Raw genomic sequence first — 25723 nt, 5'->3', positions numbered from 1 at the left:
GCACTCAACAAGAGCCTTGTCTGTGTCGTGGGCTGAGAGGCCTGGAGCCTCATCGGAACAAATTTACAAGGCTGCCGCATGGTCCAGTTTTTCGACCTTCATTAAACATTATCGCCTGGATCTCCTATCTGCTCAGGAGCAGGCGTTGGGTCGTAAGGTCCTTCAGCCAGTTGTTCCTTCCTACACTGGTAAGTTCCGGCTCATTGTCTCCTGGGCTGTCCTGGAAGACGCTTAGAGAAAAGCTGAGTTAGACTTGCCAGTAACTCCTTTTCTGAGAGTCTTCCAGGACAGCCAGCTTCTGACCCGCTTTTGTCTGCAAGTTGTATTATTCATATGTTTTACAGGTACAGCCTACGGCTCTTGAGAAATACTGACATGGGGCCTGGAGAACCGCCCCTTTTATCTGGTGGGGGTTTCCTGTCCTGGTAGGAGGAGCCCTAGGTCTCATGGCTGTCCTGGTAGGAGGAGCCCTAGCTCTCATGGCTGTCCTGGTAGGAGGAGCCCTAGGTCTCATGGCTGTCCTGGTAGGAGGAGCCCTAGGTCTCATGGCTGTCCTGGTAGGAGGAGCCCTAGCTCTCATGGCTGTCCTGGTAGGAGGAGCCCTAGGTCTCATGGCTGTCCTGGTAGGAGGAGCCCTAGGTCTCATGGCTGTCCTGGTAGGAGGAGCCCTAGCTCTCATGGCTGTCCTGGTAGGAGGAGCCCTAGGTCTCATGGCTGTCCTGGTAGGAGGAGCCCTAGGTCTCATGGCTGTCCTGGTAGGAGGAGCCCTAGCTCTCATGGCTGTCCTGGTAGGAGGAGCCCTAGGTCTCATGGCTGTCCTGGTAGGAGGAGCCCTAGGTCTCATGGCTTTCCTGGTAGAAGGAGGCCTAGGTCTCATGGCTGTCCTGGTAGGAGGAGCCCTAGGTCTTATGGCTGTCCTGGTAGGAGGAGCCCTAGGTCTCATGGCTGTCCTGGTAGGAGGAGCCCTAGCTCTCATGGCTGTCCTGGTAGGAGGAGCCCTAGGTCTCATGGCTGTCCTGGTAGGAGGAGCCCTAGGTCTCATGGCTTTCCTGGTAGAAGGAGGCCTAGGTCTCATGGCTGTCCTGGTAGGAGGAGCCCTAGGTCTTATGGCTGTCCTGGTAGGAGGAGCCCTAGGTCTTATGGTTGTCCTGGTAGGAGGAGGCCTAGGTCTCATGACTGTCCTGGTAGGAGGAGCCCTAGCTCTCATGCTGTCCTGGTAGGAGGAGCCCTAGGTCTCATGGCTGTCCTGGTAGGAGGAGCCCTAGGTCTCATGGCTGTCCTGGTAGGAGGAGCCCTAGGTCTCATGGCTGTCCTGGTAGGAGGAGCCCTAGGTCTCATGGCTGTCCTGGTAGGAGGAGCCCTAGGTCTCATGGCTGTCCTGGTAGGAGGAGCCCTAGGTCTCATGGCTGTCCTGGTAGGAGGAGCCCTAGGTCTCATGGCTGTCCTGGTAGGAGGAGCCCTAGGTCTCATGGCTGTCCTGGTAGGAGGAGGCCTAGGTCTCATGGCTGTCCTGGTAGGGGGAGCCCTAGGTCTCATGGCTGTCCTGGAAGACTCGCAGAAAAGGAGTTACCGGTTAGTCTAACTCTGCTTTTTTCCCCAAAAAATGCTTTTAAAAGACTGCTACGCAAATACGATGTGACATAAAATATCGCAAAACCCGCCATTTTATTCTCTAGGGTCTCTGCTAACAATATATATATGTTTGGGGGTTCTGAGTACAAAATACTGATTTAAACTTGTAAACAAAAAGTTCCAGAAAAGGCCGGGGGGGGGGGGGTCAGCAAAGGGTTAATTAAAATGAATGTGAAATTGGTGCGTTTATACAGCGAGGCTCCATTCACATCTGTGCGTTTCTGAACGCAAGACAAACGGCGCAAAAAAAAACCCACGGATCACACTTGCAGCGCTATTAAATGTTAATGCCACTCCACTCTTAGAGTTTTTTGGAGCTTTTATTGAGTCCCTACTATGTGTCTCCGCCCACTCTCTCCTATGTAGGAAGATGGACATACACTATGCAATCTGATTGTACAATCTCCAGAACTATGGAATAGGAGGTCCCATCTGGCCAATCCAATCGGAGAGACCCTCGCACTACATGGCTGATGAGAGATCGTACAATCAGATTTTATAGGAAATGGGTGGAAGGTGGTATAGTAATGAGGTGGGTGTGGTCCAGACTGGTAAGCACGCCCCTTTTCTGTGATGAAGTAAGGCAGTGCGTCATGGGATATGATCTACAGGAAGTCATGATATCCAAAAGCATTTTTTTTAACCACTTACTGACCGCCAACGGTACATTTACTGCTCCCCAGGCACTGCGATGTACCCGTATGTTGTGGTTCCCATGTGCACGCCCCCTGGGGGCACACAGAGGCGCGATCTGCAATTACTGTGTCTGTGGTACAATCACATGACCCCTAGTAAACAGAATCTATTCATAACATCATTGATTACTACTGTGTATGATCTGTGATTGGTCACCAGTGATCACATGGTACCTGGGACAAATCGGCACCCTGTACCATATGATAGCTGTGAACCAATCACAGCACCCTGCACCATGAGATAGCTGTGGGCCAGTCATGGCACCCTGCATGATGTTATAGCTGTGGGCCAGTCATGGCCCCCTTTACCATGTGATAGCTGTGGGCCAATTGCAGCACCCTGCACCATGTGGTAGCTGTGAGCCAAACACGGTACCCTTTACCATGTGATTGTTGTCAGCCAATCACAGCACCATGTGATAGTCCTGGGCCAATCACAGCACCCTTCACCACGTGATAGCTGTGAGCCAATCGCTGTACCATGCAATAGCCGTGGCCAATCAAAGCACCCTTCACCCTGTGATAGCTGTGAGCCAATCTCAGCACCATGTACCATGTAATAGCTGTGGCCAATCACAGCACCCTGCACCATGTGATAGCTGTGGGCTAATTGTGTCATGAATGAAAGCTCAGACGATTGCTGTTAGTGACCATCACTCTTACAAACAATATATATCCCTGATCACCCCAGAGTGGTACATTGTTGCCAAACATTTCCCCACCACAGTGACAATTGCTGTTCTGCTTGTAGTGCTGTTTCTTTAGGAAGTTGTGTGTTGTGTTGCAGGGGATTGTGGGTAACCTCTCCAGCGGAAAATCTGCATTGGTTCACCGATACCTGACGGGAACGTATGTCCAGGAAGAGTCTCCAGAAGGTCAGTGACTCCATCTCTCTGCATGGCGGGGAGAAGAGGAAGAATAATGTGATTATATAGATATCTCTTTGTTCATTGAGGGACCCAGAAATCATCTACTGTTATACGGTTATATCGCCATCTACAGGATGTAGCCCAGGGTAACCCCTCCTACTCCCAGCCTGCCTCAGTGTTTAGTGTCCTCAGAGGACGGAAGTCTGTTTTCCAGCTCCTTTCTTTTCTTCGTGTTCCGGACATCTCTGCTTGTCCCGGTCTTTAGATAGCAGCCAATCACCAGCCTGGCTATGGAAGGGGGGTGCCTGCACCCCGTGTGACTGACGGGTGGAAGGCCATTAGAAGAGACCTGATTGCTGGGAAATGAGAGCTGCACCGCCCCAATCTTCACCCCTCTACTCCATAAATCACAGAATTCCGATCCGTGCATCCGCCATAGGCAGCCGACAGTGTGTGGCAGTTTCCCAGGTCAATCTATGCAGGACACCTCATGCCCATCCCAGGGAGGAATCAAATAGGAGAGAATGTTCTTGGTATGTAATCGCTGTTGCACGTGAACCGGAAGTCGCCTTCCCCTGCGCGTTTCGTCACATCTGGAACGTTATGAGGAGTTGGTTGTATACCAAGCTTTGGCAGATGATTCTTGGGTCCCAGTTTTGTAAGTGTGGATTTTTATTTTTTAATGCATATTTTAATAAAACGGTATTATACATACTTTGCCTGGTGCGAGACGTGAGGTTTCCACCTAGGAGATTCTCATTGGAAGGATTCCTTGCCTTTCTGCAGATGGGCCTGGTCCAGCATTTGGCCTTCAGCAACATCAAGGCTCAGATCTCGTTTATCTTATCTGGAAACCTTCCTCCTGACTGACCTTCCACTCTGTGGGATCTGGATATTCCACTTTCCTTTTTCACCCACAAAGTGAACTCACCTCTGCCAGGTGAATGTCTGAAATGACGGCCTTGCACTGACCTTCCACTCTGTGAGATCAGGACCTTCCTCCAGACTGACCTTCCACTCTGTGGGATCAGGACCTTCCTCTAGACTGACCTTCTACTCTGTGGGATCTGGACCTTCCTCCAGACTGACCTTCTACTCTGTGGGATCTGGACCTTCCTCCAGACTGACTTTCCACTCTGAGATCAGGACCTTCCTCTAGACTGACCTTCCACTCTGAGATCAGGACCTTCCTCCTGACTGACCTTCCACTCTTTGGGATCTGGACCTTCCTCCAGACTGACCTTCCACTCTGTGGGATCAGGACCTTCCTCCAGACTGACCTTCCACTCTGTGGGATCTGGATCTTCCTCCAGACTGACCTTCCACTCTGTGGGATCTGGACCTTCCTCCAGACTGACCTTCCACTCTGTGGGATCAGGACCTTCCTCCTGACTGACCTTCCACTCTGTGGGATCAGGACCTTCCTCCTGACTGACCTTCCACTCTGTGGGATCAGGACCTTCCTCCAGACTGACCTTCCACTCTGTGGGATCAGGACCTTCCTCCTGACTGACCTTCCACTCTGTGGGATCTGGACCTTCCTCCAGACTGACCTTCCACTCTGAGATCAGGAGCTTCCTCCAGACTGACTTTCCACTCTGAGATCAGGACCTTCCTCCTGACTGACCTTCCACTCTGTGGGATCAGGACCTTCCTCCTGACTGACCTTCCACTCTTTGGGATCTGGACCTTCCTCCAGACTGACCTTCCACTCTGTGGGATCAGGACCTTCCTCCAGACTGACCTTCCACTCTGTGGGATCAGGACCTTCCTCCAGACTGACCTTCCACTCTGGGATCTGGATCTTCCTCCAGACTGACCTTCCACTCTGTGGGATCTGGACCTTCCTCCAGACTGACCTTCCACTCTGTGGGATCTGGACCTTCCTCCAGACTGACCTTCCACTCTGAGATCAGGAGCTTCCTCCAGACTGACTTTCCACTCTGAGATCAGGACCTTCCTCCAGACTGACCTTCCACTCTGTGGGATCAGGACCTTCCTCCTGACTGACCTTCCACTCTTTGGGATCTGGACCTTCCTCCAGACTGACCTTCCACTCTGTGGGATCAGGACCTTCCTCCAGACTGACCTTCCACTCTGTGGGATCAGGACCTTCCTCCAGACTGACCTTCCACTCTGGGATCTGGATCTTCCTCCAGACTGACCTTCCACTCTGTGGGATCTGGACCTTCCTCCAGACTGACCTTCCACTCTGTGGGATCAGGACCTTCCTCCTGACTTACCTTCCACTCTGTGGGATCAGGACCTTCCTCCTGACTGACCTTCCACTCTGTGGGATCAGGACCTTCCTCCAGACTGACCTTCCACTCTGTGGGATCAGGACCTTCCTCCAGACTGACCTTCCACTCTGTGGGATCAGGACCTTCCTCCTGACTGACCTTCCACTCTGTGGGATCAGGACCTTCCTCCAGACTGACCTTCCACTCTGTGGGATCTGGACCTTCCTCCTGACTGACCTTCCACTCTGTGGGATCAGGACCTTCCTCCAGACTGACCTTCCACTCTGTGGGATCAGGACCTTCCTGTAGACCAGTGTTTCTCAAATCCAGTCCTCAGGCCCCCCCAACAGGTCATGTTTTCAGGTTTTCCATTATTTTTTACAGGTGATTTGATTATTTTCACTGCCTTAGCAATTACCACAGCCGTTTCATCTGAGGGAAATCCTGAAAACATGACCTGTTGGGGGGGCCTGAGGACTGGATTTGAGAAACACTGCTCTAGACTGACCTTCCCCTCGGTGGGATCAGGACCTTCCTCTAGACTGACCTTCCACTCGGTGGGATCAGGACCTTCCTCCAGACTGACCTTCCACTCTGTGGGATCAGGAGCTTCCTCTAGACTGACCTTCCGCTCTGGGATCAGGACCTTCCTCCAGACTGACCTTCCACTCTGTGGGATCAGGACCTTCCTCCAGACTGACCTTCCACTCTGTGGGATCAGGACCTTCCTCCAGACTGACCTTCCACTCTGTGGGATCTGGATCTTCCTCCAGACTGGCCTTCCACTCGGTGGGATCAGGACCTTCCTCTAGACTGACCTTCCACTCTGAGATCAGGACCTTCCTCCTGACTGACCTTCCACTCTGAGATCAGGACCTTCCTCCTGACTGACCTTCCACTCTGAGATCAGGACCTTCCTCCTGACTGACCTTCCACTCTGAGATCAGGACCTTCCTCCAGACTGACCTTCCACTCTGAGATCAGGAGCTTCCTCCAGACTGACCTTCCACTCTGAGATCAGGAGCTTCCTCTAGACTGACCTTCCACTCTGTGGGATCAGGACCTTCCTCTAGACTGACCTTCCACTCTGTGGGATCAGGACCTTCCTCTAGACTGACCTTCCACTCGGTGGGATCAGGACCTTCCTCTAGACTGACCTTCCACTCGGTGGGATCAGGACCTTCCTCTAGACTGACCTTCCACTCTGTGGGATCAGGACCTTCCTCCAGACTGACCTTCCACTCTGTGAGATCAGGACCTTCCTCCAGACTGACCTTCCACTCTGTGGGATCAGGACCTTCCTCCAGACTGACCTTCTACTCTGTGGGATCAGGACCTTCCTCCAGACTGACTTTCCACTCTGAGATCAGGACCTTCCTCTAGACTGACCTTCCACTCTGAGATCAGGACCTTCCTCCTGACTGACCTTCCACTCTTTGGGATCTGGACCTTCCTCCAGACTGACCTTCCACTCTGTGGGATCAGGACCTTCCTCCAGACTGACCTTCCACTCTGTGGGATCTGGATCTTCCTCCAGACTGACCTTCCACTCTGTGGGATCTGGACCTTCCTCCAGACTGACCTTCCACTCTGTGGGATCAGGACCTTCCTCCTGACTGACCTTCCACTCTGTGGGATCAGGACCTTCCTCCTGACTGACCTTCCACTCTGTGGGATCAGGACCTTCCTCCAGACTGACCTTCCACTCTGTGGGATCAGGACCTTCCTCCTGACTGACCTTCCACTCTGTGGGATCTGGACCTTCCTCCAGACTGACCTTCCACTCTGAGATCAGGAGCTTCCTCCAGACTGACTTTCCACTCTGAGATCAGGACCTTCCTCCTGACTGACCTTCCACTCTGTGGGATCAGGACCTTCCTCCTGACTGACCTTCCACTCTTTGGGATCTGGACCTTCCTCCAGACTGACCTTCCACTCTGTGGGATCAGGACCTTCCTCCAGACTGACCTTCCACTCTGTGGGATCAGGACCTTCCTCCAGACTGACCTTCCACTCTGGGATCTGGATCTTCCTCCAGACTGACCTTCCACTCTGTGGGATCTGGACCTTCCTCCAGACTGACCTTCCACTCTGTGGGATCAGGACCTTCCTCCTGACTGACCTTCCACTCTGTGGGATCAGGACCTTCCTCCTGACTGACCTTCCACTCTGTGGGATCAGGACCTTCCTCCAGACTGACCTTCCACTCTGTGGGATCAGGACCTTCCTCCAGACTGACCTTCCACTCTGTGGGATCAGGACCTTCCTCCTGACTGACCTTCCACTCTGTGGGATCAGGACCTTCCTCCAGACTGACCTTCCACTCTGTGGGATCTGGACCTTCCTCCTGACTGACCTTCCACTCTGTGGGATCAGGACCTTCCTCCAGACTGACCTTCCACTCTGTGGGATCAGGACCTTCCTGTAGACCAGTGTTTCTCAAATCCAGTCCTCAGGCCCCCCCAACAGGTCATGTTTTCAGGTTTTCCATTATTTTTTACAGGTGATTTGATTATTTTCACTGCCTTAGCAATTACCACAGCCGTTTCATCTGAGGGAAATCCTGAAAACATGACCTGTTGGGGGGGCCTGAGGACTGGATTTGAGAAACACTGCTCTAGACTGACCTTCCCCTCGGTGGGATCAGGACCTTCCTCTAGACTGACCTTCCACTCGGTGGGATCAGGACCTTCCTCCAGACTGACCTTCCACTCTGTGGGATCAGGAGCTTCCTCTAGACTGACCTTCCGCTCTGGGATCAGGACCTTCCTCCAGACTGACCTTCCACTCTGTGGGATCAGGACCTTCCTCCAGACTGACCTTCCACTCTGTGGGATCAGGACCTTCCTCCAGACTGACCTTCCACTCTGTGGGATCTGGATCTTCCTCCAGACTGGCCTTCCACTCGGTGGGATCAGGACCTTCCTCTAGACTGACCTTCCACTCTGAGATCAGGACCTTCCTCCTGACTGACCTTCCACTCTGAGATCAGGACCTTCCTCCTGACTGACCTTCCACTCTGAGATCAGGACCTTCCTCCTGACTGACCTTCCACTCTGAGATCAGGACCTTCCTCCAGACTGACCTTCCACTCTGAGATCAGGAGCTTCCTCCAGACTGACCTTCCACTCTGAGATCAGGAGCTTCCTCTAGACTGACCTTCCACTCTGTGGGATCAGGACCTTCCTCTAGACTGACCTTCCACTCTGTGGGATCAGGACCTTCCTCTAGACTGACCTTCCACTCGGTGGGATCAGGACCTTCCTCTAGACTGACCTTCCACTCGGTGGGATCAGGACCTTCCTCTAGACTGACCTTCCACTCTGTGGGATCAGGACCTTCCTCCAGACTGACCTTCCACTCTGTGAGATCAGGACCTTCCTCCAGACTGACCTTCCACTCTGTGGGATCAGGACCTTCCTCCAGACTGACCTTCTACTCTGTGGGATCAGGACCTTCCTCCAGACTGACTTTCCACTCTGAGATCAGGACCTTCCTCTAGACTGACCTTCCACTCTGAGATCAGGACCTTCCTCCTGACTGACCTTCCACTCTTTGGGATCTGGACCTTCCTCCAGACTGACCTTCCACTCTGTGGGATCTGGATCTTCCTCCAGACTGACCTTCCACTCTGTGGGATCTGGACCTTCCTCCAGACTGACCTTCCACTCTGTGGGATCAGGACCTTCCTCCTGACTGACCTTCCACTCTGTGGGATCAGGACCTTCCTCCTGACTGACCTTCCACTCTGTGGGATCAGGACCTTCCTCCAGACTGACCTTCCACTCTGTGGGATCAGGACCTTCCTCCTGACTGACCTTCCACTCTGTGGGATCTGGACCTTCCTCCAGACTGACCTTCCACTCTGAGATCAGGAGCTTCCTCCAGACTGACTTTCCACTCTGAGATCAGGACCTTCCTCCTGACTGACCTTCCACTCTGTGGGATCAGGACCTTCCTCCTGACTGACCTTCCACTCTTTGGGATCTGGACCTTCCTCCAGACTGACCTTCCACTCTGTGGGATCAGGACCTTCCTCCAGACTGACCTTCCACTCTGTGGGATCAGGACCTTCCTCCAGACTGACCTTCCACTCTGGGATCTGGATCTTCCTCCAGACTGACCTTCCACTCTGTGGGATCTGGACCTTCCTCCAGACTGACCTTCCACTCTGTGGGATCAGGACCTTCCTCCTGACTGACCTTCCACTCTGTGGGATCAGGACCTTCCTCCTGACTGACCTTCCACTCTGTGGGATCTGGACCTTCCTCCAGACTGACCTTCCACTCTGTGGGATCAGGACCTTCCTCCAGACTGACCTTCCACTCTGTGGGATCAGGACCTTCCTCCTGACTGACCTTCCACTCTGTGGGATCAGGACCTTCCTCCAGACTGACCTTCCACTCTGTGGGATCTGGACCTTCCTCCTGACTGACCTTCCACTCTGTGGGATCAGGACCTTCCTCCAGACTGACCTTCCACTCTGTGGGATCAGGACCTTCCTCCAGACTGACCTTCCACTCTGTGGGATCAGGACCTTCCTCTAGACTGACCTTCCTGTAGACCAGTGTTTCTCAAATCCAGTCCTCAGGCCCCCCCAACAGGTCATGTTTTCAGGTTTTCCATTATTTTTTACAGGTGATTTGATTATTTTCACTGCCTTAGCAATTACCACAGCCGTTTCATCTGAGGGAAATCCTGAAAACATGACCTGTTGGGGGGGGCCTGAGGACTGGATTTGAGAAACACTGCTCTAGACTGACCTTCCCCTCGGTGGGATCAGGACCTTCCTCTAGACTGACCTTCCACTCGGTGGGATCAGGACCTTCCTCCAGACTGACCTTCCACTCTGTGGGATCAGGAGCTTCCTCTAGACTGACCTTCCGCTCTGGGATCAGGACCTTCCTCCAGACTGACCTTCCACTCTGTGGGATCAGGACCTTCCTCCAGACTGACCTTCCACTCTGTGGGATCAGGACCTTCCTCCAGACTGACCTTCCACTCTGTGGGATCTGGATCTTCCTCCAGACTGGCCTTCCACTCGGTGGGATCAGGACCTTCCTCCTGACTGACCTTCCACTCTGAGATCAGGACCTTCCTCCTGACTGACCTTCCACTCTGAGATCAGGACCTTCCTCCTGACTGACCTTCCACTCTGAGATCAGGACCTTCCTCCAGACTGACCTTCCACTCTGAGATCAGGAGCTTCCTCTAGACTGACCTTCCACTCTGTGGGATCAGGACCTTCCTCCAGACTGACCTTCCACTCTGAGATCAGGACCTTCCTCCAGACTGACCTTCCACTCTGAGATCAGGAGCTTCCTCTAGACTGACCTTCCACTCTGTGGGATCAGGACCTTCCTCTAGACTGACCTTCCACTCTGTGGGATCAGGACCTTCCTCTAGACTGACCTTCCACTCGGTGGGATCAGGACCTTCCTCTAGACTGACCTTCCACTCGGTGGGATCAGGACCTTCCTCTAGACTGACCTTCCACTCTGTGGGATCAGGACCTTCCTCTAGACTGACCTTCCACTCTGTGGGATCAGGACCTTCCTCCAGACTGACCTTCCACTCTGTGAAATCAGGACCTTCCTCCTGACTCACCTTCCACTCTGTGGGATCAGGACCTTCCTCCAGACTGACCTTCCACTCTGTGGGATCAGGACCTTCCTGTAGACCAGTGTTTCTCAAATCCAGTCCTCAGGCCCCCCCAACAGGTCATGTTTTCAGGTTTTCCATTATTTTTTGCAGGTGATTTGATTATTTTCACTGCCTTAGCAATTACCACAGCCGTTTCATCTGAGGGAAAACCTGAAAACATGACCTGTTGGGGGGGCCTGAGGACTGGATTTGAGAAACACTGCTCTAGACTGACCTTCCCCTCGGTGGGATCAGGACCTTCCTCTAGACTGACCTTCCACTCGGTGGGATCAGGACCTTCCTCCAGACTGACCTTCCACTCTGAGATCAGGAGCTTCCTCTAGACTGACCTTCCACTCTGTGAGATCAGGAGCTTCCTCTAGACTGACCTTCCACTCGGTGGGATCAGGACCTTCCTCCAGACTGACCTTCCACTCTGTGGGATCAGGACCTTCCTCCTGACTGACCTTCCACTCTGTGAGATCAGGAGCTTCCTCTAGACTGACCTTCCACTCTGTGAGATCAGGAGCTTCCTCTAGACTGACCTTCCACTCGGTGGGATCAGGACCTTCCTCCAGACTGACCTTCCACTCTGTGGGATCAGGACCTTCCTCCAGACTGACCTTCCACTCTGTGAGATCAGGAGCTTCCTCTAGACTGACCTTCCACTCTGTGAGATCAGGAGCTTCCTCTAGACTGACCTTCCACTCTGTGAGATCAGGAGCTTCCTCTAGACTGACCTTCCACTCTGTGAGATCAGGAGCTTCCTCTAGACTGACCTTCCACTCGGTGGGATCAGGACCTTCCTCCAGACTGACCTTCCACTCTGTGGGATCAGGAGCTTCCTCTAGACTGACCTTCCACTCTGTGAGATCAGGAGCTTCCTCTAGACTGACCTTCCACTCGGTGGGATCAGGACCTTCCTCTAGACTGACCTTCCACTCTGTGGGATCAGGAGCTTCCTCTAGACTGACCTTCCACTCTGTGGGATCAGGACCTTCCTCCAGACTGACCTTCCACTCGGTGGGATCAGGAGCTTCCTCTAGACTGACCTTCCACTCTGTGAGATCAGGACCTTCCTCCAGACTGACCTTCCACTCTGTGGGATCAGGACCTTCCTCCAGACTGACCTTCCACTCTGTGAGATCAGGAGCTTCCTCTAGACTGACCTTCCACTCTGTGAGATCAGGAGCTTCCTCTAGACTGACCTTCCACTCTGTGAGATCAGGAGCTTCCTCTAGACTGACCTTCCACTCTGTGAGATCAGGAGCTTCCTCTAGACTGACCTTCCACTCGGTGGGATCAGGACCTTCCTCCAGACTGACCTTCCACTCTGTGGGATCAGGAGCTTCCTCTAGACTGACCTTCCACTCTGTGAGATCAGGAGCTTCCTCTAGACTGACCTTCCACTCGGTGGGATCAGGACCTTCCTCTAGACTGACCTTCCACTCTGTGGGATCAGGAGCTTCCTCTAGACTGACCTTCCACTCTGTGGGATCAGGACCTTCCTCCAGACTGACCTTCCACTCGGTGGGATCAGGAGCTTCCTCTAGACTGACCTTCCACTCTGTGAGATCAGGACCTTCCTCCAGACTGACCTTCCACTCTGTGGGATCAGGACCTTCCTCCAGACTGACCTTCCACTCTGTGGGATCAGGACCTTCCTCTAGACTGACCTTCCACTCGGTGGGATCAGGACCTTCCTCCTGACTGACCTTCCACTCGGTGGGATCTGAATCTGGATTTCTCTTTCGTTCATTGACGGACAAAGCTCCTTTAATTCTTGACCTTAGGGTTATCACTAGGGCTGCAACTAACGATTATTTTCATAATCGATTAGTTGGCCGATTTATTGTTTCGATTAGTCGGTTAATAACCGTGTAAAAAAAAAAAAAAAAAGTGGGCCAAATTGACGGTCATTTCCAACCACAGTTATGGGAAAATTTGGAAATAATAGAATTCTTTCATTCAGCGAATGTACAAAGATTTTTCATCTGAATATTCTCACCTGAAAATTGATCCGTGAGGCCAGCATAAGGCTCGGTACACACTTATGCAGTTTTTTCTTTTGATCTGTTTCTGCCGTGCTTTTTGCTGTGCATTTTGATTTTTGCACACGTGATTTTACTGCAATTTGCGTTCTTTGCATTTGTTTTTTTTTTGGGCAGATTAAAAAACACAAATTGCTGCAGAAACGCATTACATTCTTTTCTGCAGCTTCTCCATTGAAGTATATTGAACCAAAAAAAGCACAGTTTTGCCTTAAAAGTCCCCGACCCTTTCCAAATATGCAGCAGCTGAAAAAAGCACAGCTATGATCATGTCCCATAGGACACCATGTAAATGAACTGTAGTGCATTTCTAGAAAAAGCACCAACAAACACATAGACGTGAACCAGGCCTAAGATGTTTAGTAACATAATTGGGTTAAAAAGAGTAAAATTATCCCTTCATAGTCAAAAAAGCAGATAATCACTACTGGAAGGGGTTAATTTTTTTACTGTAGAACAGTGAAAGTGATATTTACAGTAGTAATTATATTTTTGTACTATAAAGGGCTCATTTTAGTTATTTTTAACCCCATTATGTTACTGGCAGATTAATCGATTATGAAAATAGTAATCGATTAATTCCATAATCGATTCGTTGTCGATTAATCGATTCGTTGTTTCAGCCCTAGTTATCACGCCACCTTCAGGAGAGGACTAGGTAGAACATGTAACGCATGTAAAAACAGCAAGACTGCACAGCACCGCCAAGGGGGCGGTCCCTCTGGCTATAACCCCTCCCCCTGATTCCTGCAGCTCAGTTTTTCTGCCTAGTGTAGGAGAAAGACCTGGCTCCCTGAGGGGATCATTGATCCTGGGAATTTTTTCATTTTTTTTTTTTTTCTACAATTTAGATCCTGTGATCTACAATCAACAGCCAGGCTGGGTGACAGGCTGGATAATATAGCTCCTTGTAGTCTGCCCAGCCTGGCCATTGAGCGTGAGCAGGTTCTAGCTACGCGCTGGGTCATCCACGTCATGCCCCTTCTACTCCAGAGGCGGCCGGTGAGCTATATGCTCCAGGGCACACATCTGACCAGGCTACTGCTGTCCGTGTCAGTGTGCCGTGGCCAGCAGCCACCCCGTACAGCTCGGGTGTTGGGTCTGTGGTGGAATGCGTCCAGCAATCCTGACAGGAGGGGTAAGTACAGCTCTCCCTGCCTCAGCAGGATAGAGCAGCTGGGCATTCCCTTGATGGTCGACTAGGGGGTCTCTCACTTTCCCTTTCTTCTCCCTGTACCTCATTCCCTCCTCCCCCTGCTGGGGCCGCTGTGTGACTGGGCATGAGGTGCGGTGTATGTACCTGGCCGGGGGGGCTCTGGGCTTTGGTAGGTGGCTGCGCTGGCTATTAGGGTCCGTTTTTTGTCTTTTCTACCCTTTCTTCTTCACTGTGAGGTGCTTGGGCTGTTTGAGCATGAGGAGAGGCCGCCGCGCGGGCCGTGGCCATTTTCCTGTAGTCTTATGCAGTGTTTTTGCCATCAGCCATTTTCTAGAAGGTTCGGCAGCCATTTTCTTGGTGATTTTTTTTGCTAGGATGGCCGGCGGCCATTTTCTTGTAGCCTCTGCATTGTCTACCTCTAGTGCTGGGGTCTGTTTACCCCAGAACAGCGCGGTTTTTATTCTGGGCACTTTGTGACTGAAACAGGGCGGTTAGCGGCAGCACAGCGTAGCACTCGGTTAGGGTGGTGAGTCCTGCGGGGGTCACATCAGTCTGCTAGCAGCTAGGAGGGTGGGATTTGTGTACCTTGCCCTAAGTCCCTAAGTTCTGGCAGGCGAGTGAGGGTCAGTATGGTGTCAGAAGTTGGCACTTCCTCCCCAGACATCAATGCTATTGCAACCGGCTCACCTGCTAAAACTGAGGTGCCCATGGACTCTGTCGGCGGTCCTGGAGACCTTTGTTGTCAGGGTTGAAGCGGCATGTGGGCGCAAGGGGGGTAAAAAACGCCCCCCCCCCCCATCTTCTGGGGAGAACTCTGATTCAGACTTGGGCCCCGCGGTGACAGGCGGCCCCTGTTCTAACATGTCAGAGGATGCGGACCAGGACCGTTCGGACAGTGAGAATGATGGGTTTAGCACAGGAAAAACTTCTAGTAGGAGCACTTATCACGGCGGTGCGGGATACCCTGAAGATACAGGATGCAGCAGGAACCTCTGCTGAGTTGGCGGTCCCTTTTGGGTCCCACTAACCGGCCCACACGCCTAAGGTGTTTCCGTATTTGACTTATTTTGATAAGTTCATCTACAAGGAATGGGGAAGGCTGCAGGGGGCCTTTTCAGTCCCAAGAAGAATGGCGTTACCCCTTTGAGGAGAGCCTCCTGAAAAAATAGACGTCTCCTCCGGTCGTTGACCCCCCGCTATCCAGATTTAATAAGATAACCGCGATTCCGGTAGAAGGGACTCCTGCCTTCAAGGACCCTGCCGACAGGAGGGCCGAGGCAGTGGCCCGTCCATGTTTACGGTAGTGGGATCAGCGTTATGACCTGTGTTGGCCATGGCCCTGTTGTCGCATGATGCTTACTGAATGGGCAAAGTTGTTGCAACAGACTTCCCTGGTCTGCGTGGAGCTGGTGGACCAGTTGGTGGAGGGCCTTAAGTATGTCTATGATGCGGCCCTGGATACAGTCCCCCTGCTCTCTAGAGCCTCAGTATCAGCAGTGGTGCTATGGCGCCTGATTTGGCTGAAATGCTGGTCTGTGGACCAGGCATCTAAAAAAGCACTGGTGGATTTGCCCTTCCAAGGAGAGAGGCTTTTTGGAGCTTCGCTGGATGACATTATTAAAAATGTTACCTGTGGGAAGAGCACGTTGCTCCCACAGTCCTGGAAGGGTAAGGAGCCATGCCTTAGACGAGGGCCCTCCTTTTTTTCGATCAGAAGTGGCTTTTTCGCCGACCAGGGTCGGCAGGTAAGCATTCCCAGTCCGACAAAGCGCCTGCTGAAGGACAAATGCGTCCCTGGTTTCGCAAGGCAAACAAGTCTGCAAGCAAACATGTTACTGCATGAAGGTGCAACTCTCGGGTGGGGGGTCGCCTTTGGAAATTTGCAGCTTGGTGGGCCTCACTGCTGTTCCGACCAGTGGGTCTGCGAACTGGTTTCATTGGGATACAAGATCGTTTTTTCTTGTCCCCCAAACAGACCTGCTACTGCGCGGGGTGATAGTACCTGTACTGACGCTGGAAAGGTTTCAGGGATTCTACTCCAATCTGTTTGTAGTCCCCAAAAAATAAGGGGTACATCCAATCCTGGACTTGAAGGCTCTCAACAGCTTTGTGAAAGTACAAAGGTTCAGGATTGAATCAGTTCGCTCCGTGGTCACTGCACTCCATCAGGGGGACTGCCCGGCCTCCCTGGATATCCAGGACGCGTACTTACATGTACCCATATGCCTCAGGCATCAGAGGTTTCTGCGATTTGCAGTTGGGGAAGAGCATTATCAGTTTGTGGCTCTCCCTTTTGGCCTGGCGTCGGCACCCCGAGTCTTCACCAAAGTGTTAGCTCCAATTCTGACGCTGTTAAAGCAATGTTGGATCGCGATCGTGGGTTACCTAGACGACGACCTTCTGAGGGCAGCTCCCGCCTCAGAATTCAGGAAGGATGTAGCGATCACCATGCAGACTTCTCCGGGAGTTTGGTGAGGTGATGAACCTAAAAAAGTTGGTGTTCGTGCCGACTCAACGCCTGGAGTACCCGGGCTTACTGCTGGACTCCTCAGAAATGAGTTTTTCTCCCGTCAGACAAGCTGCGGTGAAGTTGTTGGTGAACCACAGATGGTCATCACTGCGCTTCTGCATGCGAGTTCAGGGCCTTATGGTAGCCATTTTCGAAGCTGTAGCGTACGCTCAATTTTGCACTCGAGTCCTACAAAAGGAGATTTTGTCAAAATGGGACAAATCTCCGTTGCCCCTGGATTGTCAAATTCAGGTGAGCCAACTAGTCAGGGATTCCCTTCTCTGGCTGAGGTCTCCGGGCCCTTTAATCGTTCCTTCCTCTCCATTGGCCGGTGATCACAATGGACGCCAGCCTGACTGGTTGGGGGGAGGAGTTCTGGGAGTACAGTCGGCCCAGGGCCTTTGGTCGCAGGAAGAATCACAACTGCCAATCAATGTGCTCGAGCTTCGGGCAATCAGGCTGTGCCTCTCCACATGGTCAAGGAGGCTACAGGGGCATCCGATCCGGCAACCATCAAGGAGGAACAAGGAGCTCAGCTGCTGCACGGGAGACACGTGCCGGCCCTGTCGGCCATATACATTCCAGGTGTAGAAAACTGGCAGGCGGACTACCTAAGTCATCAGATGCTGGACCCAGGGGAATGGTCGTTGCATCCAGATGTATTCCGACTCCTTTGCCTAAGGTGGGGCACGCCAGATGTGGTTCTCCTGGCCTCTCGGCTAAATCGGAAGATGCAGAGGTTTGTGTCCAGGACGAGAGACCACTGGGCGGACGTGTCAGATGTGATGGCTCCATGGGGGCATTATCGGCTGATTTATGCCTTCCCCTCACTCAAACTTCTACCATGTCTGCTGCGCAGAGTGGAGGCCAAGGGGATTCTGGTGATTCTGATTGCCACAGATTGGCCTCAGCGTCCTTGGTACGCCGACCTAGAACGACTGGAGGTGGATATTCCTTGGTGGCCACCAATGCAGGAGGACCTTCTATTGCAGGGTCCGATACTTCATCCTGGTTTATCCTCTCTGGTTTTAACGGCATGGCTGTTGAAAACCAGATTCTAAGGGACTAAGGTCTGTCAGACTCGGTAATTTCCACTATGCTGAGGGCACGGAAGTCTTCTTCTCTGAAGATTTACCATCGCACGTGGAAGGCCTACATCTCCATGTGTGAGGAGATGAGGTGGTGTCCGCGCACCTATTCAGTTTCCAGGATACTGCTGTTTTTGAAGTGAGGAGTGGACCAGAAACTGGCTTTAAGCAAGGGACAGATATCCGCCTTGGCTGTCTTTTTCCAGCATCTCTTGGCGACTCACTGATTGGTGGGTACTTTTGTGCAGGGGGTTCGACACGTAGTCCCTCCAGTTCAACCTCCGTGGGATCTGAATCTGGTGCTATCAGCGCTCCAGAAACCGCTGTTTGAAAACATTAGGGAGGTTCCCTTGTTGACGCTTCCTCAGAAAGTAGTCTTCCTAGTCACTATTACATCTGCCAGGAGGGTTTCTGAGTTGGCGGCCTTGTCATGCAAGTCTCCCTACTTGGTCGTCCACAAGGATAAGGCGGTGCTACCTTCCACAGCCCTCTTTTTCTTCCAAAGGTGGTTTTCGGCATTCCATCTAAATGAGAGAACATCATGTTACCATCCCTTTGTCCTAAGCCGGCACACCCAAAAGAAGTTGCCTTGTGTTCTCTGGACGTGGTCCGGGCTCTGTGGGTATTTGACTTCCGGAAGGGAGCCGTAGCAGACAGACTCTCTGTTTGTCTCGGTGGCTGGTCCGAAAAAAGATCTGGCGGTCTCATCATCCACCATTTCTAGGTGGATCAGACAGATCGTGGTTCAGACCTATGCCTTAAAGGGGGCGGGTGCCCCCTTTTCCTGTCACGGCTCATTCCACCAGAACAATTGGGACCTCCTGGGCTTTCCGACATCAAGCGTCTGTCTCCCAGGTGTGTAAGGTGGCGACACTTTCACTAAATTCTACAAAGTTGGCGTGAGCGCACCTTCCGAAGCTTGCTTTGGCTGCAAGGTTTTCCAGGCGGCTGCGTAAGGTTGCAAATTATGTTTTCTCTAAGTTATAAGTTTGTCTTGAACGCATCTGTTGGCCGCTGGGTTTGATGGCGGCCATTTAAGATGGCAACTCCTCTGTTGAGGTGTTCCTCTTGTGGGTGAAGTTATGTTTTGCTATTTCCACCCCTTGTTATGACACGGCTTGGGGACATCCCTATGGTCAAGATTACTGGAGCTGTGTCAGTCAATGAACGAAAGAGAAAATGGGATTTTTGTACTTTCTCTGAAGTTCATTGAAGGACACAGCTCCCTCCCTTCCTATTTATGTTTGTACTGCTTTTTGATGAACCCAGCTGCAGGAAGCAGAGTGAGGGGTTATAGCCAGTAGGACCGCCCCTTGGACGGAGCTATGAAGACTTGCTGTTTTTACATGTGTTACTTGTTCTGCCTAGTCCTCTCCTGAAGGTGGCATGATACCCTACGGTCAAGAATTAAAGGAGCTGTGTCTGTCAATGAACTTCAGAGAAAAGGATTTTTACGGTGAGTACAAAAATCCCATTATTTCCCTTTCCATTCTCGCCCACAAGGTGATCTGTCCTCTGCCAGGCGAATGTCTGAAATGCCAGCCTTATCCTGCAAAGAACCCTTCCTGGACGAGGACAAGGAGTTGAAGGCCAGAACTTCCCTCATCCCGGAGATAGTTGTGGCCGTTCCCCTCCACAGGACCAGTTCTTGGGAAGGTGATTTTCCCCCCATGGTTTAGGGGCTGAGAGGAGAGTCGGCCTCTTGGTAATCACTTCATTCAGGGACTGTTTCCCTGGATGGTCCCTGTAAGTTAACCAGCTTATTGTCCGACCTTCTTTGACTGCCTCAGACTATTGTTTTGGCTCATTCTAGAGGGTCTGTGGGGGTCTCTTTGGGCTCTTCAGCGTCAGGCTTCTGTTCCCCAGAATATGTAAGATTACCGCCCAATCCTCCCTTCTACGGGGCAAACCTTCCCGTCTCATCCGATCCCGGCATTAGACTGGAAAGTCCTGAGAGCTACCAACAGTCCCACATTTTCATCGGCCAGTAGAGATTTGTTGGCTGTGTTGCTCCTCATGCGATCCTTTTCTTCAACTCCATTGAGGGGTCCAGGCCCCCCTCTGTGCCCAGGCCCCGCTCCTCTCCTCTGTGCCCGGGCCCCGCTCCTCTCCTCTGTGCCCGGGCCCCGCTCCTCTCCTCTGTGCCCGGGCCCCGCTCCTCTCCTCTGTGCCCAGGCCCCGCTCCTCTCCTCTGTGCCCGGGCCCCGCTCCTCTCCTCTGTGCCCGGGCCCCGCTCCTCTCCTCTGTGCCCGGGCCCCGCTCCTCTCCTCTGTGCCCGGCCCCCCCCTCCTCTGTGCCCGGGCCCTCACTCCTCTCCTCTGTGCCCGGGCCCCCCCTCCTCTCCTCTGTGCCCGGGCCCCCCCTCCTCTCCTCTGTGCCCGGGCCCCCCCTCCTCTCCTCTGTGCCCGGGCCCCCCCTCCTCTCCTCTGTGCCCGGGCCCCCCCTCCTCTCCTCTGTGCCCGGGCCCCCCCTCCTCTCCTCTGTGCCCGGGCCCCCCCTCCTCTCCTCTGTGCCCGGGCCCCCCCTCCTCTCCTCTGTATGGTCATGCCTGGATACAAAGCTGAGGCAAGCAGGGAGTATGAGAGGTTTTTCTGGGCTGGCCCTGGATTTTTCTACAGTCCTCCCCTTTGGTGGCAGTATAACCAACAAATCCTTCTGGTGTCCCTCAATGGAAGAAATATACCCCATCCTCTATGTACTCCTCTCTGTACACTGCCCTCTATGTACTCCTCTCTGTACACTGTGCTCTATGTACTCCTCTCTGTACACTGCCCTCTATGTACTCCTCTATGTACACTGTCCTCTATGTACTCCTCTATGTACTCCTCTCTGTACACTGCCCTCTATGTACTCCTCTCTGTACACTGTGCTCTATGTACTCCTCTCTGTACACTGTCCTCTATGTACTCCTCTCTGTACACTGTCCTCTATGTACTCCTCTCTGTACACGGTCCTCTATGTACTCCTCTCTGTACACTGCCCTCTATGTACTCCTCTCTGTACACTGTGCTCTATGTACTCCTCTCTGTACACTGCCCTCTATGTACTCCTCTATGTACACTGCCCTCTATGTACTCCTCTCTGTACACTGTCCTCTATGTACTCCTCTCTGTACACTGTCCTCTATGTACTCCTCTCTGTACACTGTGCTCTATGTACTCCTCTCTGTACACTGTGCTCTATGTACTCCTCTCTGTACACTGTGCTCTATGTACTCCTCTCTGTACACTGCCCTCTATGTACTCCTCTCTGTACACTGTCCTCTATGTACTCCTCTCTGTACACTGTGCTCTATGTACTCCTCTCTGTACACTGCCCTCTATGTACTCCTCTCTGTACACTGTCCTCTATGTACTCCTCTCTGTACACTGTGCTCTATGTACTCCTCTCTGTACACTGTGCTCTATGTACTCCTCTCTGTACACTGCCCTCTATGTACTCCTCTCTGTACACTGTGCTCTATGTACTCCTCTCTGTACACTGTGCTCTATGTACTCCTCTCTGTACACTGCCCTCTATGTACTCCTCTCTGTACACTGCCCTCTATGTACTCCTCTCTGTACACTGTGCTCTATGTACTCCTCTCTGTACACTGCCCTCTATGTACTCCTCTATGTACACTGTCCTCTATGTACTCCTCTATGTACTCCTCTCTGTACACTGCCCTCTATGTACTCCTCTCTGTACACTGCCCTCTATGTACTCCTCTCTGTACACTGTGCTCTATGTACTCCTCTCTGTACACTGTCCTCTATGTACTCCTCTCTGTACACTGTCCTCTATGTACTCCTCTCTGTACACGGTCCTCTATGTACTCCTCTCTGTACACTGCCCTCTATGTACTCCTCTCTGTACACTGTGCTCTATGTACTCCTCTCTGTACACTGCCCTCTATGTACTCCTCTATGTACACTGCCCTCTATGTACTCCTCTCTGTACACTGTCCTCTATGTACTCCTCTCTGTACACTGTCCTCTATGTACTCCTCTCTGTACACTGTGCTCTATGTACTCCTCTCTGTACACTGTGCTCTATGTACTCCTCTCTGTACACTGTGCTCTATGTACTCCTCTCTGTACACTGCCCTCTATGTACTCCTCTCTGTACACTGTCCTCTATGTACTCCTCTCTGTACACTGCGCTCTATGTACTCCTCTCTGTACACTGCCCTCTATGTACTCCTCTCTGTACACTGTCCTCTATGTACTCCTCTCTGTACACTGTGCTCTATGTACTCCTCTCTGTACACTGTGCTCTATGTACTCCTCTCTGTACACTGCCCTCTATGTACTCCTCTCTGTACACTGTGCTCTATGTACTCCTCTCTGTACACTGTGCTCTATGTACTCCTCTCTGTACACTGCCCTCTATGTACTCCTCTCTGTACACTGCCCTCTATGTACTCCTCTCTGTACACTGTCCTCTATGTACTCCTCTCTGTACACTGTCCTCTATGTACTCCTCTATGTACACTGTCCTCTATGTACTCCTCTATGTACTCCTCTCTGTACACTGTCCTCTATGTACTCCTCTCTGTACACTGTCCTCTATGTACTCCTCTCTGTACACTGCCCTCTATGTACTCCTCTCTGTACACTGCCCTCTATGTACTCCTCTCTGTACACTGCCCTCTATGTACTCCTCTCTGTACACTGCCCTCTATGTACTCCTCTCTGTACACTGCCCTCTATGTACTCCTCTCTGTACACTGCCCTCTATGTACTCCTCTCTGTACACTGCCCTCTATGTACTCCTCTCTGTACACTGCCCTCTATGTACTCCTCACTGTACACTGCCCTCTATGTACTCCTCTCTGTACACTGCCCTCTATGTACTCCTCTCTGTACACTGTCCTCTATGTACTCCTCTCTGTACACTGTCCTCTATGTACACTGCCCTCTATGTACTCCTCTCTGTACACTGTGCTCTATGTACTCCTCTCTGTACACTGCCCTCTATGTACTCCTCTCTGTACACTGTCCTCTATGTACACTGTCCTCTATGTACTCCTCTATGTACTCCTCTCTGTACACTGTCCTCTATGTACTCCTCTCTGTACACTGTCCTCTATGTACTCCTCTCTGTACACTGTCCTCTATGTACTCCTCTCTGTACACTGTCCTCTATGTACTCCTCTCTGTACACTGTCCTCTATGTACTCCTCTCTGTACACTGTCCTCTATGTACTCCTCTCTGTACACTGCCCTCTATGTACTCCTCTCTGTACACTGCCCTCTATGTACTCCTCTCTGTACACTGCCCTCTATGTACTCCTCTCTGTACACTGCCCTCTATGTACTCCTCTCTGTACACTGCCCTCTATGTACTCCTCTATGTACACTGTCCTCTATGTACACTGTCCTCTATGTACTCCTCTATGTACACTGTCCTCTATGTACTCCTCTATGTACACTGTCCTCTATGTACTCCTCTATGTACTCCTCTCTGTACACTGTCCTCTATGTACTCCTCTCTGTACACTGTCCTCTATGTACTCCTCTCTGTACACTGTCCTCTATGTACTCCTCTATGTACTCCTCTCTGTACACTGTCCTCTATGTACTCCTCTCTGTACACTGTCCTCTATGTACTCCTCTCTGTACACTGTCCTCTATGTACTCCTCTATGTACTCCTCTCTGTACACTGTCCTCTATGTACTCCTCTCTGTACACTGTCCTCTATGTACTCCTCTCTGTACACTGTCCTCTATGTACTCCTCTATGTACTCCTCTATGTACACTGTGCTCTATGTACTCCTCCCCTTGCATGTTGTCCAGTGTCTCCTCCCCTTGCATGTTGTCCCGTGTCTCCTCCTCATGTTGCATGTTCCTCCCATGGTACATGGTCTGTATCTCTACCTTCATTTCTTGGTTGTCCCCAATAGGTGGTCGGTTTAAGAAGGAGATTGTGGTGGACGGACAGAGTTATCTTCTGCTAATCAGAGATGAGGGGGGGCCCCCGGAGATGCAGGTATGACGGTTCTTCTTGGATGTATTGTTGGTGTGTGGTCCCCGGACTCTTCTCACCGGATCTCTTCTTCTCTTTTCAGTTTGCTGCCTGGGTGGATGCCGTCGTATTTGTCTTCAGCCTGGAAGATGAGATCAGTTTCCAGACCGTGTTCAATTATTACGCCCGTCTGTCCAGTTGTCGCAACACCGCCGATGTCCCTATGGTGCTTGTAGGGACACAAGGTACTATGGTCATTCAGGGCCCCAGTGGTATCTGTAGGGACACAAGGTACTCATTGTCGAGGACTGTGGCACAATGACCTTTGTTACACCCGGAGATTTTTCTGTCACACAGAAGATGGGGTTGATTGTTGGGTGGGGTTCGGTGTTGGGTGGGGTTCGGTGGGGTTCGGTGTTGGGTGGGGTTCGGTGGGGTTCGGTGTTGGGTGGGGTTCGGTGTTGGGTGGGGTTCGGTGTTGGGTGGGGTTCGGTGGGGTTCAGTGTTGGGTGGATCAGGTTGCTCGGTTTAGTTCCCACCTCTTTTCAATGCCCAGCTTCCCAAACAGATTCAGAAGATTTTCCAAGCGGAATGTCTGCTGAGCCCACAGGGGGGTTCTTTCTATTTGAAGACTCTGATATCAAACTACCTGCAGCATAAACTGTCTGTGTGATCCGGCGCACTGAGTTTATTGGGGGAATGGGGACCATCCGAAGTGCATTGGGGGAATGGGGACCATCCGAAGTGCATTGGGGGAATGTGGACCATTCTGAGTGCATTGGGGGAATGTGGACCATTCTGAGTGCATTGGGGAAATGTGGACCATTCTGAGTGCATTGGGGGAATGGGGACCGTCCCGAATGTATTGGGGGCATTGGGACAATCCCGAGTGCATTGGGACAATCCCGAGTGCATTGGGACAATCCGGAGTGCATTGGGGGAATGGGGACAATCCGGAGTGCATTGGGGGAATGGGGACAATCCGGAGTGCATTGGGGGAATGGGGACAATCTGGAGTGCATTTGGCGAATGGGGACAATCCCGAGTGCATTTGGCGAATGGGGACTGTATGGAGGAATGGTGACCATCCCGAGTGCATTTTGGGGAATGGGGACCATCCCGAGTGCATTTGGCGAATGGGGACTGTATGGGGGAATGGTGACCATCCCGAGTGTATGGGGGAATGGTGACTATTCCGAGTGCATTGGGGGGGAAGGGGACCATCCCGAGTGCATTGGGGGGGAAGGGGACCATTCCGAGTGCATTGGGGGGGAAGGGGACCATCCCGAGTGCATTGGGGGGGAAGGGGACCATCCCGAGTGCATTGGGGGGGAAGGGGACCATCCCGAGTGCATTGGGGGGGAAGGGGACCATCCCGAGTGCATTGGGGGGGAAGGGGACCATCCCGAGTGTATGGGGGGGAAGGGGACCATCCCGAGTGCATTGGGGGGGAAGGGGACCATCCCGAGTGCATTGGGGGGGAAGGGGACCATCCCGAGTGTATTGGGGGGGAAGGGGACCATCCCGAGTGTATTGGGGGGGAAGGGGACCATCCCGAGTGTATTGGGGGGGAAGGGGACCATCCCGAGTGTATTGGGGGGGAAGGGGACCATCCCGAGTGTATTGGGGGGGAAGGGGACCATCCCGAGTGTATTGGGGGGGAAGGGGACCATCCCGAGTGTATTGGGGGGGAAGGGGACCATCCCGAGTGCATTGGGGGGGAAGGGGACCATCCCGAGTGCATTGGGGGGGAAGGGGACCATCCCGAGTGTATTGGGGGGGAAGGGGACCATCCCGAGTGCATTGGGGGGGAAGGGGACCATCCCGAGTGCATTGGGGGGGAAGGGGACCATCCCGAGTGCATTGGGGGGGAAGGGGACCATCCCGAGTGCA

At 52.4% G+C, this 25723-nt stretch overlaps 1 protein-coding gene across 1 annotated transcript in view; it reads left to right on the top strand.

Annotated features, from left to right (window-relative positions):
• The window catches only part of AGAP3 (ArfGAP with GTPase domain, ankyrin repeat and PH domain 3), a 140839-nt gene that overhangs the window by 12686 nt on the left and 102430 nt on the right, over window positions 1–25723 (top strand). The window contains 3 exon segments of the mRNA XM_077493681.1: window positions 3115–3202; window positions 23769–23854; window positions 23934–24075. Of these exon segments, the coding sequence (XP_077349807.1) occupies window positions 3115–3202; window positions 23769–23854; window positions 23934–24075 (316 nt within the window).

The sequence above is a fragment of the Lithobates pipiens genome, unplaced genomic scaffold (assembly GCF_037356315.1).
Source record: "Lithobates pipiens isolate NorthernLeopardFrog02 unplaced genomic scaffold, aLitPip1_a1.2 Scaffold_19, whole genome shotgun sequence".
Classification (NCBI taxonomy): domain Eukaryota; kingdom Metazoa; phylum Chordata; class Amphibia; order Anura; family Ranidae; genus Lithobates; species Lithobates pipiens.
Note: the sequence above shows the minus strand (reverse complement) of the source record. Positions and strands in the feature narration are given on the sequence as shown.